Here is a 16408-nt window from a genome sequence, read left to right as displayed (position 1 = left end):
TTTAAATCCTGAAATCGCGTAAAATTTACTGCATCATAGTTCAGTTCGGTTCTCAGTCAGGAACTGAAATTCACAGCTTGAAATAAATTTGCAACCTACTACATTACATGCCTTATGCTATTGCTAGAAGCTTAAATACTAGAGTCGCTCAAAGATTGGTGTTTACTTAGGTCTCTCTGGCTCTGAGGTACAGAAATTCGTAGCTAAAGTATGAAATTAATGAGTAAATGTGTTATAACTCAGGTGAGTCCTAGCGATGTTTGTAGCGGGCAAACAGCGCGATGGATTTGCAGATATTTCGCCTCTGCCTTCACGTAACTGTTGCAGGGGCGAATGGAACAGCTAATGCAATTTAAAGTTATTTTTCCCTAAATTAGGTACAAAACAGGTATATTAGGCAATGTTCAATTTGAATAATACTTCCACAATGGGCAATATATATTTTTTTGCCTAGTAGCCATAATAGACAGGCTAGTGGAAAACAAACTTGAAGGATTTCTTGCCACTAAGTATGAGTGTATGTATAGGGTATATACCTACTTAATAAATTTAATCCGACACGTCGTTTTCTATAGAAATCATCAAGTGATCACCGAGGCTCGGAACGGACTGTCTATAGAAAACGAAGTGTCGGATGCCTCGGCCTGGACCCGGACCGTTTTAGCGTGAATCATCCTTAACCCTCCTAAGAGATGGAATAGATTCTCCATGTAATGTAGTAGGTACATAATTGTATTCCTTTGCATGAACGTAATGTCTGACGATCATTTATAGTAATAATACGTTTTAGGTTTGATTTAAAGCAAAGAATGAAATAAATATTTTATCTTATGTCTAATACCTTTAAACGAGCAATTCTTTTTTATTTATATATGTATTTATATTTCGAGGATCAAGGAAACGGCTCTAACGATTTCGATGAAATTTACTATATGGGGGTTTTCGGGGGCGAAAAATCGATCTAGCTAGGTCTTATGTCTGGGAAAACGCGCATTTTTGAGTTTTTATATGTTTTCCGAGCAAAGCTCGGTCTCCCAGATATTTTATCTTACATATCATGGATTTTTTTCCATAATAAAAACACGGGATCCCACAATACGCGTCAACCTTGTCAGTGATGCAACTGTTCTCCAATCTGTAGCTCGGCATCCGTAGATGGATGCTGAATAATTCCTCGTTGAGATTTCGCATATTCTCGCTCGGCATTAGATATTTATTTACCTTTTGAAGGGAATGCGAATTTCAGGGCTGTTTTTTTTTATTTAGGTTGGAATCATAAATGATTACTGCGCCGTTTTTCGGGTGAATTTTTGATTGCTTTTGAACATTTCTTTGAGTAATCTTAACGGTTTTAGTCGTTATCGCTGGATTTTTCTTCATGATTTGCTCATGAAGTAGGTATATGAGCGGCAAAATACTTGATATTCGAAAAGATATATCAATTTGATATGATATCTTTTCGAATTTTTTCTATGAACAGTATAGATTCGATGCCATTAAAAGGATTTTTCATTTCTCATGCTCCAAAAGTGGGTCATTGTTGTACTATGACATAGATCATTACTATGAAGTAAGCAGAAAGTGATACATTTTTGCACTAGGGCATTTTACTTTCCAGTTACGTTTGTTAATTTTTTTTACGATACGATAGCAATTAAAATTTAGTTTTCAATGGATTTTAAGTGCCCATCGTAAAAAAAACATTAAACAAACGAATATTGGAAATAAAAATGCCCTAGTGCAAAAATGTATCGCTTTCTGCACACTTCATAGAACAAGAATGACCCACTTTCAGAGCATGAATACTTAAATCAGATTGTATTTAATATTTTGGATCCGGGAATTTTCTCGTTTTGGATGTGTTTCGTCAACTTGTTAACTAATGGCTCTTCTACACGATGGGCCAACGCCAGCCACTCCAAGGGATGCATTTATTTATGCGTTAGAGGGAGCAAGTGATATTGCTATCTCATTCTACCGCATGGCTGCGTCCCTTGGAGTGGCCGGCGTTGGCCCATCGTGTAGAGGAGCCTTAACACCCTTCGATGAAAGGGCTACCTAGTGAATTAAACATGTACCTATTAGAATATGCAATATGCAAATCGGTTTTTAGTGTTTCATACCCTTCGGTATGGGTTAGTAGGTCACTAATTGAAGGCGTGGTCATGATTATGCATCATTCCCAGCTATACATCATCATCTTCCTCGCGTTGTCCCGGCATTTTGCCACGGCTCATGGGAGCCTGGGGTCCGCTTGGCAACTAATCCCAGTAATTGGCGTGGGCACTAGTTTTTACGAAAGCGACTGCCATCTGACCTTCCAACCCAGAGGGTAAACTAGGCCCGTTTAGGGATTAGTCCGGTTTCCTCACGATGTTTTCCTTCACCGAAAAGCGACTGGTAAATATCAAATGATATTTCGTACATAAGTTCCGAAAAACTCATTGGTACGAGCCGGGGTTCGAACCCGCGACCTCCGGATTGCAAGTCGCACGCTCTTACCGCTAGGCCACCAGCGCTTGATTCCCAGCTATACATATGTACATATATTATATCTTTTTAGATAAGTATGTATATTTCCGTCGAGTCTGTCCTGCGAAGCAGTATGTAGGTACATACTCGTAGTAGATGTAACCAAAAAATACGGTGCGAAAGAAAGCATCAAAGCCAACTATCTCGCTTACGTTACCATATTGATACATCGAATTACATTATTGTCATATTGTCATTACTCCCGTTGTATATCGTCATTACGTCCGTTATCAAAACGGGGTGGAATTTTGTAGTTTTTGACCTTCGTTCACACCTTTTAGTTGTGAAGAGTCTCCACTGTAGACATTACATATTATACCAACATTTGTGACCGATTATTGGGACATTGTGTAAGTGTAAGTTGCATTAATACGTTATTTATGGTAACTTCTAAATAAATTAATAATATTATGTACTTGGCAGTTAACATTTAATGTTTGGATGACGAGTCATGATAATAATATGAAATGTTTCAAAACCTCCTGAGAGCAAGAAGCATTTGTTTTGTTTTTGAATTTGGAACCCTTAGTTACTCAATGAAAGTTCAAAAAAATGTTTGTAATATAATATGTACAAAAATTTGTACACAGGGTCTTAAGAGGATAAATAAATGACAAAGTATTAAAGTCTCCTGCGGGCTCAGCACGGTTCCATTTTTATCGACTATCACTATGCCCGTCACTTTCGCTTTTATATATATATGTCGCAGTAAGATAGACAAAGCCGTTATATAGTTACAACCCTAGGGATATAATTATATGTCGTAACATAGTTATACGAAAGCGATTCATTACTAGATAGTAATGAATCGCTTTCGTATAACTATGTTACGACATATAATTATATCCCTAGGGTTGTAACTATATAAGACATATTATAGTTATATTCCTAGTAAGATTACTAGGAATATAACTATAATATGTCTTTAGTTTAGTGATATAGTTATATTACTAGATTCAGTTTAGTGAAATAATTGTACGTAGGAGTGCGGCGGTGCGGCGGAGGTATAGTTATATCCCTAGGGATATAGTTATATGCCGTATAGTACGTATTATAATCATATTCCTAGTAAGATAGTAATTGTAGGTAGGAGTGCGGCGGAGGTCTAGTTATATCCCTAGGGATATAGTTATATGCCGTATAGTACGTATTATAATCATATTCCTAGTAAGATAGTAATTGTAGGTAGGAGTGCGGCGGAGGTCTAGTTATATCCCTAGGGTTATAGTTATATGCCATATAGTACGTATTATAATCATATTCCTAGTAAGATAGTAATAAGTAATTGGATCTTCAGTTTTGATAGAGATACCAAAGGTAGATCGTGGACCATTAGATCAAAAAAATATATTGGGAAAAGTTTTAGAAAAGCGAAATGAAAGTCATAAAATTGGAACTTCAGTTGGTATTTGTGACGGTTACACAATAAACAGTACGACGCAACTACCCGCTAGCTTCACTCCATAGGGAAGTGTCATGGCGTGCGCGTGGCTGCGGAGTGCTCAAGCGATAACAGTTGTTTCATTTGGTCACCCAGTACACAACGGCGCCTGGACGTCACAGTATTCTGAAAGATTGGTTACCCAGAAATGCAATACAGCTAACAAACATTACTTTGAATGATCCTATACCAAATGAAGAGTTGTCGCTGAGAGAAATATGCTAAAAATTATCGCCATTTGGTGGCCAAGGTTATTTCAAATGTTCCTGTAAAAAATCAAATACTAAAAGATGCGCCTGCAAGAAGCATTCAGTACTATATAATTCTAGATGTCATGATTCCGCGTCATGTAAGAACAAAAGTTAAAAAAGATTGTGAAATACTGTTCATTTATTCAATAGATTTTATGTATCTTGGATTGGATTTCATGTATCTTAATATTATATTTTCATGCTGCTATTTTTAAGGGTTTATGAGTCATTGCGGTCGATTCACGAAAGCTGGCGCGAGATTTGACAGAATTTCTATGAAAATAGCTGTCACTCAGTAGAAATCTCGCGCCAGCTTTCGTGAATCGACTTGTACTTTTACGTAATATTGCTAAAAAGTATTACAACTAATTGCAACCAACAAAATTGATTTTGTAATAAAAATAAAAATGAATATACTTACTGTTCATTGATTCCCTGGCAGATTTATAACCATTTAACCACATTAGTTTAGTCAAATACCGTATTATAATCATAATACGATTATAATACGTATTATACGGCATATAACTATATCCCTAGGGATATAACTATACCTCCGCCGCACCGCCGCAATCCTACCTACAATTATTTCACTAAACTGAATCTAGTAATATAACTATATCACTAAACTAAAGACGTATTATAGTTATATTCCTAGTAAGATAGTAATGAATCGCTTTCGTATAACTATGTTACGACATATAATTATATCCCTAGGGTTATAACTATATAACGGCTTTATCTGTCTTACTGCGACATATATACTTACTTGTTAGGACGTGACAGGCATGGTGATAAACGATAAAAATGCGACCGTGCTACTAGGGCTGTAGGGCTAAGATGGCCGGCTCTTTATCATTTGTCACCATGGCTGTCACGTTCTAACAAATATGTAAGTGCGAAAGTGACGCATGGCATGACAGGTGATAAAAATGCGACCATGATAGCTGATCTGGATTCTTAAAAGGTTTTATTTATCCTATTACGCCAAAAGCAGTCATTCTACAAAATAAATCATACATAATTTGGTCACTAAAGACATTTCACATATTAACTTAACCCTATTTATTTTTTCAGACTTCGCCTAGAGAACTACGAGCAATGGTGCGCCGTGGACGCCGTGACTCAAGGCTGCGCGGGCGCACCCGCGGCCTGCCGCGCCGCCGTGCTAGCCGTGCTCGGGACTCAACTGCGGGCCGCTTGCGCGTGCAGGGGCACGGACTTTGCGCAGCTGTACGATTGCCTCGGCTGGCAGAGGCTGCTGTGGCTGAATCCTTGCGTCGGTGAGCGATTATAAAGAAATAACTGTTTTTGTATCTTAGGCATGGTTGAATGGATAGCCGTACTCGGGACTCAACTGCGGGCCGCTTGCGCGTGCATGGGGACATGAGCGGGACGGCCTTTCCATCTACACGACTGTCTCTGCAATCTCGGCTGGCAGAGATTATTCTGGCTGAATCCTTGCGGCGGTGAACTACAGAAAAAGAACTGCCAGAAGTTACGCACGAAAGATTTAGCTTTGACTCAACCCTCGCGTCTGTTAAACGCATACGTGATCCTGTCAGTAGGTATGTGAGAAGCACAAATTAAATACTTATTACGACACGGCCATGACATTCGTGCATTCCTTATTTGAAGAAACCCATACTGTAATAGTCAAGAAAACCTTGGCAGGAAGCTCATTCTACAGCCGAAGGAAATCGTCCTCGGAATGATAACTGATAGTAAACCATAAATTCAACCTTCTTTATTCCAGTGGAATCCCAGAGCGACTACCACGTGAAGACCTACGGCAATATGATCACCACCTCACTCTACGACGACGGTATCGTCACCGTGGCGCCCGCGCCGGCGGTACACCACACCACCAACCACCACCGCCACACCACCCACGTGGCGCAGGTCGTTCCTCCTCAACCACAGGTGAGCATACTCTTGTGGAGACCTACGGCAACATGATCACCACCTCACTCTACGACGACGGTATCGTCACCGTGGCGCCCGCGACGGCGGTACACCACACCACCAACCACCACCGCCACACCACCCACGTGGCGCAGGTCATTCCTCCTCAACCACAGGTGAGCATCCTCTTGTGAAGACCTACGGCAACATGATCACCACCTCACACTACGATGACGGTATCGTCACCGTAGCGCCCGCGCCGGCGGTACACCACACCACCAACCACCACCGCCACACCACCCACGTGGCGCAGGTCGTTCCTCCTCAACCACAGGTGAGCATCCTCTTGTGGAGACCTACGGCAACATGATCACCACCTCACTCTACGACGACGGTATCGTCACCGTGGCGCCCGCGACGGCGGTACACCACACCACCAACCACCACCGCCACACCACCCACGTGGCGCAGGTCATTCCTCCTCAACCACAGGTGAGCATCCTCTTGTGAAGACCTACGGCAACATGATCACCACCTCACACTACGATGACGGTATCGTCACCGTAGCGCCCGCGCCGGCGGTACACCACACCACCAACCACCACCGCCACACCACCCACGTGGCGCAGGTCGTTCCTCCTCAACCACAGGTGAGCATCCTCTTGTGGAGACCTACGGCAACATGATCACCACCTCACTCTACGACGACGGTATCGTCACCGTGGCGCCCGCGCCGGCGGTACACCACACCACCAACCACCACCGCCACACCACCCACGTGGCGCAGGTCGTTCCTCCTCAACCACAGGTGAGCATCCTCTTGTGAAGACCTACGGCAACATGATCACCACCTCACTCTACGACGACGGTATCGTCACCGTGGCGCCCGCGCCGGCGGTACACCACACCACCAACCAACACCGCCACACCACCCACGTGGCGCAGGTCATTCCTCCTCAACCACAGGTGAGCATCCTCTTGTGAAGACCTACGGCAACATGATCACCACCTCACTCTACGACGACGGTATCGTCACCGTGGCGCCCGCGCCGGCGGTACACCACACCACCAACCACCACCGCCACACCACCCACGTGGCGCAGGTCATTCCTCCTCAACCACAGGTGAGCATCCTCTTGTTGCTCAAGAGATACGAAAAAACCGGCCAAGTGCGAGTCGGACTCGCGTTCTTTGGAACCTAAGGGTTCCGTACATTAAGTTCGTCTCACGCTTGACTGCACATTTCTAATAGGTTTTCCTGTCATCTATAGGTAAAGAACCATTTAGTGTATTTTTGCAAAATTTTAGAAACTACTGGGTTTCGGAGATAAAGGGGAGGGGAATGGTCGGACAGACACATGCACGAGTGATCCTATAAGGGTTCCATTTTTTTCCTTTTTAGGTACGGAACCCTAAAAAGACAAGAAAATAACACATGTTCACAAAAAGATTACATAAGATGTAGATACGAGGGGCGTTCAAAATATTCTCGGTATTGATATCTTACAACCTCTTCTAAAATTTCTTTCGTTACTGGCCGCTAAGGTTTATTCATTGACATTAAAAAAAAGTATAATTCGAACCGAGATGTTCTTTTGTTTTTCTGCAATTGCTGAACAAACATGAACATCATGTGGGAATTGACAATGTTAACTAAATTAGAACATCGATGCGTGATAAAATTCTTGACAAAACAGGGTAAAAATCAAAAAACCATAAAAGAGGAAATGGATTGTGTTTACCGTGAGTCTGCTCCTTCTTTATCTACCATTCAAAAGTGGTCAAGCGAGTTTAAACGTGGAAGGGAGAGTGTTGAAGACGACCCTAGACCTGGCCGGCCTGTAGTAGCTACTTCACAAGAAAACATTGATAAAGTGGAAAAACTTATATTGGAAGATGGTCGAGTGAAGGTAAAATCTATAGCACAAGTAACCAATCTCTCTATTGGTACCGTACATGATATTATCCATGACCATCTTAATATGTCAAAAGTAAGTGCAAGATGGGTTCCGCGAATGCTGACTCGGCTTCAAAAAGACATGCGTGTAGCTTGTTGTTCCGATTTTATTGACCTGTGCGGTGAAAATCCTGATGAGGTGCTGCAAAGAATAGTTACTGGAGATGAAACCTGGGTTCATCATTATGACCCAGAGAGTAAACAAGAGTCCATGCAGTGGCACATTAAGGGTTCAGCTCATCCCAAGAAGTTCAAGGTCATCCCTTCAGCTGGCAAGGTCATGGCCACGATATTTTGGGATTGTGAAGGAGTATTACTGATCGATTATAAAGAAAAAGGTGTAAATATCACAGGACAGTACTACGCTAACATTCTACGTCAATTAAAGGATGTAATCAAAGAAAAGAGGCGAGGAAAGTTAACCAAAGGTGTTTCTGCATGACAACGCCCCCGTCCATACTGCTCATATTGCCAAGGCAGCTATTGTTGAATGTGGGTTTGAAACTGTTACTCACCCACCGTATAGTCCGGACTTAGCCCCCAGCGACTTCTTTTTGTTCCCCAATCTTAAAAAGGATCTGCGTGGAAATAAATTTTCCGATGATAAAGCATTGAAGGCGGCAGTGGAGGAGCATTTTTACACCAAAGATAAAAAATATTTTTATGCAGGATTAAAAAAAAAAATTGATCGATCTTTTAAGTGTATGAACATAGGGGGGGAGTATATTGAAAAATAAAAATATCAAACTTTTCGTACTTGTTTGTTTTCATTCTCATACCGAGAATATTTTGAATACCCCTCGTAAAAGTATACAAGATGGGAAGATGACCGTCAAAGTAACAGACGATCTTTTGAATCTCATACGCTATGCTACGACTATATACAATACGTTTGAACTTGTCCGTGCTCGTAGCGCTCTCGTTCTACGCACGTATTACGATACGTCTACGTTACGACGCCATGTGCTGAGTGCTGAGGGCCTAACATATATTGTAACTTCATCTTCCAGGATAACCGCCTCAGCCCGATCACCACCCGCTCCGACCAGACCATCCGCCCCGAAATCCCGGAGGAGATCTCCGAGCCCGTCGCCCCGGTCATCATCGAGACCACCGAGGCCCCCACCACCACTACCACAACCACTACCACTACCACTACGACTACGACTACTACGACTACAACTACGCCTCGACCGACGACGACGCTGGAGCCGACGAAGTATTGTATAGTGAAGAAGCCTGAGAGCGATGATGAGGCGCAGTATATTAAGATGGGGGAGACCAGGAGGGTTAGTACAGTTTGTAGCCGTATATTATATAAGCATTTTGCTGCCTTTATGTCTAGTAATGCAATATGACTAAAAAAAATACGCTACTTTTAAATCCTCAGAGGTAATATTCTCTGATCCAAATGTCTGCGCGTATTTATCTTATGGCTTGATGATGTTTATACAGCCGACGCCAAAACTGCAAACAATTTTCTTCAAATATCAAAATTTTCTCGATCATTCATTCAAAAATTTTGCAGTATCAAGAAGTGCTTCCAGGTTTACCGAATAGGCACGTTACTGGTGCGCAAATTACTTGCTCACTGTTAACGTGTTTATCACAAACAGACGCGCTCGCTCGACCTAGAGACACCCTAAGAATAATCTAGTCAGTCAAGAAATTTCTCACCTTTGCCAAAACACATCCTCCAACAAAACTCGTCTACTAACACTCAGATCAATTTTATTAACATTGTTTATCTTATACCAGCTGTACCGCTCCGCCGAGCTCGCCGAATGCACGGACCTGTGCGTGTGCGAGCACAGTCTGCAAGTGTCCTGCAAGGTGGCTTGCGTGCCCCGGGCGCCGTGTTCCTCCCGCCTCGCACATTACTCGCACGCCGCGCCAGCCTACCAGGCTTACAGAGGACGGTGCTATTGCTACTCGGGCTCGTTCATCTGCATGAGGCCTAATCCTGGTAAGACACATTACTGGTAGATTACTCCCTTACCGTGCAAACTGTCTTTAAAGCCAGCAAGTATCCTGCAAGGTGGCTTACGTACCTCGAGCGTTATGTCCATCCCGTCACCACATAACTCGCACGATGCGCCAGCCTACCATGCTTGTAGAGGCCGGTGCTGTTGTTATCGCGGGAGACGATAACGCTGCATGAGGCCTAATCCTGGTAAGACACATTACTGGTAGATTACTCCCTTAACAGGCCTACAATAAACTCGACCACCCATAAAACCCGATTCCCACCAGCCTATTGCGAGACAATTGAGACCTTAAGCAAAAAACAAGCACGTGATGAACTAGCCCATGTGTCCGATACAACGCTGCTAGTAGTTTCATTGTATATTAAAAAGGTGAGGTTCCTTTGTTTCCCATAAAGTTTTAAGTCCTAATGTATTGTTTGTCTTATTATCATTAGTCTTAAAACTGAAACTGTTAACTTTTCAGGATTTTCGTAAGGTTATCCTATAGATAGGTTAGGTTTGTTTTATGGCAATCCTGAAAAGTGACGCGTTTCTGAACCAAATGAATTATGACTAACGAAAATGCAAGCAAACAATACATTATGAGTTAAAACTTTTTGGGAAACAATAGAAACCCTAAAAAGGCTTTATAATATCCACTTCCGAAAACAGCCGATCGGAGCCGACTGAGTGTGTAAATTTGGTTTAAGATCATAATTTCAAGTTCATCATCAGAACCTGAACATTTTCCAGGAGAATACAAGCTCCCCGAAGGCGTGTACTTGCTGCTCGGGTTCAGCTCGGTGGACGAAGCCCTCCTGCGACCGCACACCGGGCTAGGGGCCGAGGATGCTGTCAGGTTGCTGCAGACTTACTTGCATACGGTGCAGCGAGAGGTAAGGGTTCTTGTACATGACACTATGGGAAGTAATTCCCTTTGACTTTGACGGTAAGAACAAAAATAGTTATTTGTACAACAAGAGATCAAAGTTTGATATTTCTTCGAGTGCTTATTTTGAGTCCCGTGCAAGCGAAAGATTCTATACTAGATTCACGAGCGTAGCGAGTGAATCTAATTTAGAATCTTGAGCGTAGTAAGGGACTCAAAGCGCACGAGATGGAAATAACTTTGATCTCGTGTAGTTCACAAAACTTTTCACCTCATTAGTGAGAACATATTAGAGAACCCGAAAAATTTATTCCTTCTTCATCACTTACCTCTATTCACTCATGTTTTCTTAAGATATACCAACAATTACATTTTCACCTCAGCAGCTCGAACAAGGGTACTTTGCTACTTAAAAACAGTGAGCAAAATCGCATTTTGCTCACTGAGTGAGCAAATTGCATTTTGCTCATTTTGTCTCACTCAGTGAGCAAAATGCGATTTTGCTCACTGTTTTTAAGTAGCAAAGTACCCTTGTTCGAGCTGCTGAGGTGAAAAGAATATTTTTACCTTCCAATGCTCCGGTGACCAAACTATTTGCACCAAATTTGCACAGATACTTATAGGCTCAAGCCTTGAGTTTGAATTCATGAAAAATCTGTTAAATGTGTATGTTGCTATTTGTGACTGGGCGACTTAAGTAGTACTGAATTGCTTGTTCAAATTGAATTTCTGCAATATCGCGTTGTGTCACATTTTTTTGCTTAGTTAATTTAGATAAGATAAAGTTTATTAAGCTCAAAAGGTTACATCTTATACATAATTTCTTAAGTTATGTTACATAGGATATTGAAAGTAAATGTACAAGATAAATATGAAACATTAAAAATCTAAAGTTACCTGGATTGCCAGACTTAGCCGCTGAGCGAAATATTCGCCCGCCCGCAAGTCGCCAGACACCCAGACAAGTTTATTCGAAATTTCTTTCACAACTTGTCCGGTGTCTGATGATCATGGACCAAGGTTTCGTGTCACATTAAATTTCTACTCATACTCATACCTATATTTTATTGCATTTCATGTGTACAGAGGATCTTAGGGCTAAGTACAGTTTCAACATGAACCCTGCGGTCCCTGCGAGGGTATAGCAACATTCCTAATATCAATAACATAATTTCCATAATATCCTGATTAATAATTGTACCGTTGACATTTCAGACGAACTGCACCCTGACGTTGTTCAACATCAGCAACGAGAACGTGATCATCTCGGCTAGCGTCCCCGCCAAGGAGCAGGACGCGCTCAAGGAGGCCGGGGAGCCCTTGCTTGACAAGGAAAAGGTAACTTTCCAATTCACTAATACTTAAGAAGAAACTCCTTCATCTGCTCATCTTCTAGGAATTAATTTACTTGGAGCTGGTAGCTGGTGCAAATATCATATCAAGAGTGTACCTACTAATGAATACATAATTTAACCACCTTTTCTGTCGATCAGAGTTATGAAACGAGTATAATGATAGAGTCGTGAAATGTATGGGATCAAATAGATAGATAGATAATATTTATTTCTCATTGAAAATTTACATGTTATTCTTTCATAAAAATAGCAGAAATTCACAAAAAGATCGTCAATTGTATACAGAAAAAATAAAAAATATATAGTAATAAAATAATAATAGTCTCAACACAAAAATAGAAATAGTCTTAAAATATAACAATGTTTGAATCAGTAATGTCAATGAGAGAATAAAATAAAAAACCAAATTAAAATAAATTCTCTTTCCGCACTCTATCTAGCAGTGACATGTCACATCCAGAAGGCTCACCGGAAAACAGCTGAGGTCCTTGTATATTGCGTCAAATGATTGGAACTATTACAAAATTCCTTTGACGGAAAAAGGAAACTTCATAATCAGTCTTTCGGATTCAAGTTTTGAAATATCGCAATACATAATCTACGATGCTAAGTAAATAACTTTAATTAAAACAATCATTCAATATTTTCAGGAGGAGTGCATCGACGTCCTAAAGATCGTCAAAGCTCGCATCAACTCCCAGCACGAGGACATCTCCTCCCACCTGCTCCTATCCATCTTCAAGATCGCCGAGGTGGACGTGGTGTACCCGACTCCCCCCAGCTCCGCCATCGCCGCCACCAGGCCCATCAAGGACCTCTACATCTTCATCACCCTCGCCACTATCCTTCTCAATCTCAACATCCTCAACACTATCATCGTTAAGATCGTCAATTCTTTATCGAATTTATTCGAGATTGCTACATCGGGCGTTCCAGACAAATATTTTTCGGATTTTATATCTACATTAAAGGGTGTTAGCACAGTAGCTGTTGTAAAATACATTGGTACTCCGCACCGCGCACTCGCTTTAGGTATCGCACCGAAACACGATGAAAAATTAGAAATAAGTTATATAGATGTACATAATTATAAGGAAATAAAACATATCATAAAAGCTGTGAGTATTACAATATTTACTAATTTTAATGTACTTGTTGCTGATGTAATTATACCTAAATATTTTTCTAGAGATGTGTATTACGAAATTGTATGTACTATTGATTCGGAGATGCTTTTTGGTGATTTTAGTTTTGGAAAAATCGCGTCCTCTTCTTATGGGATTGTAAAATCCGTTAGCTTAGGACTGAATCTAGTAGTAGTATGAAGACTGAGCAGTACTAACGTATAGTTAAATGTATTTGGTTTCGTTTCGACTTAGATCTGGTGCTTGTAGGTCGATCTTTAAGGCTGGGTTTTGTAAATAGGAGTTATTGCGCCTTTTACACTGTTAGACGTTCGTTCCACACTGACGCCTGCGGTGGAGCTACAGACAAATGGGATATCATACGGACTGTTAAACGTATTAAAAATATGTTAAAGAAACATAGCTCAATGCTCGTCGTACTACACTAAACTGCTAAGTAAACTAAACTAAAACTACTACATATTCCGACCTTTCAAAATTGTATTTTGAATTTAATGGTTAAAAGGTTAAAATCAAAATAAATACTGTTGTTATTTTTATCATATTTGTCATACATTTACCTACAAAGCTTGGAGTTCTATATCTAAAACTAAAATATAAAAAAAAAACATTAATTCATTTACTTCGTGATAACCCTTGTCTGTGGCTCTGTAGGCCTAGCAAATGATTGGATTGGATGATGATGTTAATTAAAGAAGGACGGGTAGTCTATCTCGCCGCGAGATACTGTCGCGCCAATCATGTGCTAGCCCGGCTGAACCCGCAATTTCTTTCTACAGTAAAGTAGTACCATTTTATAGTGGTTGATATGCCTTTCTGTCAATGACTGTGTAGCATTCATGTCTATATGTACGCACTTAGCACGGGGTGTGCAATGTTTGACATATTTACACCATTGTGTAATATTTGTGAAATTTTAGGCTGAAATTATTTACTTCTCAAATAATCTAATATGAGCCTATTAAATCAGCATAATATATTTGAAGCAACTTAACAGAGGTACAGAATTGTATAGTATTTGCAGATACTAGTTTTCATGTCCTAAGGTTCTACACAGTATACGCTGTACACATTCAACGTCATAATATACGCGAATAACATGTTCGTATGGAAAATCGAAATTATGCGAAATATAAAAAATATATAATATATTAGCTATAGTATAAAAAAGTTATGTCAAATGCTGCATCCCTCTTAGCATGCGACGAACAAGCCGAGCAACGCCGCGGCACGCGGGACGTGAGTTTCGTGCATTTTATTAAAAAAAGCAATAATAGGAAAATGTAGGATCGATTAATTTTGAGCCAGGAGTTTAAAATAGTTGTTTTGTTTTTATTTGTTCACATTAGGCGTTTTTGATTTGTTCCTTCAAAATCGTCAAATTATTAAATTTGTTAACCTTTTCCTGCTCTAACATTTATTTCTAATTATTCATATGTTATACTTTTATTTTAACCTTTTGCACTCTACCTCGCGTTAATTAATTTACATACCTAATACCTACTCGATGAGCGTATGCAAAAACCAAACGAAAGTTGACAGTTAAACGCATTAAAGGTTAAAAGGTTAAAATAAATAACCGCATATTTTAATGAAATTAAATTTGAAGCAAAATGATTTGGTGGGCCTTACAACTTTGTAGTAGGGTTTATAAAATCTCGCCGTTGACGATGGGACCTGAATTATTCTAATGATTTTGAATGAACAATTTAGAAAATGACCCATTTTCAGAAGAACTTGGTGCCGGTTGCCGTGGTTTGTCCGCGGTTGTACTTACTCATAGTTCTACGTTAATTAGGCGAACACCGACATGCTGGTGAAGGCTTGTGTGAACCGACTACTATATATTAGGCGAAACTTTATCTAAAATGGTTATAAATATTTATATCCACAGATCAAAGTACAGATGAGCGAAACCTATGAAAAATAAGAATCAGATTAAAAGGTTAAGGTATTTTATTTCTATTTTATTAGCACATTAAAATTGAAAAATATCAATTGATTTGTGTAAAAGTTATTATTGATTAATTGTCGTACGCTGTTAGCGTAAAAAGAGAGAATTAAGTGAGTACCACATACTGTAATACTGTAGTAATAAAACTATTCCAACATAATGCACGTTCAGTATGTGTGCGACACATTTTCTAGTCTAGCCAAACATTGTGATAACATTGAACCACAATTTTTTATTTACCTTTTATGTGTCATCGGTTTACACAAGCCAGTGTTTCAGGCACAGCACACGAACGAATCGTGTTAAATTGGTAAAGAATGAAGCTTTAATTTGGAGTAGACTAGAGTCTTGTGTTCTAAAAGAGTTTTAACGAATATTAGACAAGTGATTAGACTAAATGTGTTTAACTGTTTAGATACTTGTTGTACAAAAACTCTAATATTTTTTTAGTTGTTGCGTTTTTTTTCTATTACTTGTAGATCTTCACTCGAGATTGTTTACTGCATTAGAAAGTGAAATGTTTAAAATTGTTAATAGCGTTTTAATTTGATTAAATTAAATAATCTTTAGAGCAGTTTAGTTGATATTTTAAATGAATGAGTGAGAACTTTTCTATTACTTATTAATGTTCAGAATTGTTAGTTCAGAAACTTTTGACATTTTGCGCTAAATTTATTAGAAGATGTCTGTTTTGTATGTAAGGTGGACCTTTAAATATAGGGTAAAAACAGTGACTCTACTGTCAATTATTTGAATGAACGGTAATCGTAGATTGTAACCTGTTTTCTCTTGACAGGTTTATAAGTATCTAAATATATCGCCGATTTTTCTGCAAACGTAAAAAATGTGATACAAAACAAGCAATCAAATATATTAATAAAATAAAAAGCATAACGCGATAACGCGTACAAAATAATAAAGTTTCTTTTATTAATATTTTCTTATACCCGAATCGCTATTATTTACTTACCGCATAAAGCGATGCGCACAAACACGCTTATTGTTAAGCATG

The 16408-nt window shown here is 39.9% G+C and overlaps 1 protein-coding gene across 1 annotated transcript in view; it reads left to right on the top strand.

The window, feature by feature from the left end:
* Nucleotides 1–13829, top strand: part of LOC134658299 (GDNF family receptor alpha-4) — a 321487-nt gene extending 307658 nt beyond the window's left edge. The window contains exons 10-16 of the mRNA XM_063513925.1: nt 5302–5507; nt 5981–6147; nt 9097–9375; nt 9845–10052; nt 10807–10949; nt 12158–12280; nt 12948–13829. Coding sequence (XP_063369995.1) covers nt 5302–5507; nt 5981–6147; nt 9097–9375; nt 9845–10052; nt 10807–10949; nt 12158–12280; nt 12948–13622 — 1801 coding nt within the window. The 3' untranslated portion in view covers nt 13623–13829. The remainder of the gene's footprint in view (nt 1–5301; nt 5508–5980; nt 6148–9096; nt 9376–9844; nt 10053–10806; nt 10950–12157; nt 12281–12947) is intronic.
* Nucleotides 13830–16408: the final 2579 nt, after the last annotated feature.

The sequence above is a fragment of the Cydia amplana genome, chromosome 22, assembly GCF_948474715.1.
Source record: "Cydia amplana chromosome 22, ilCydAmpl1.1, whole genome shotgun sequence".
Lineage (NCBI taxonomy): Eukaryota > Metazoa > Arthropoda > Insecta > Lepidoptera > Tortricidae > Cydia > Cydia amplana.
This window is presented reverse-complemented; position numbering and strand designations above follow the sequence as displayed.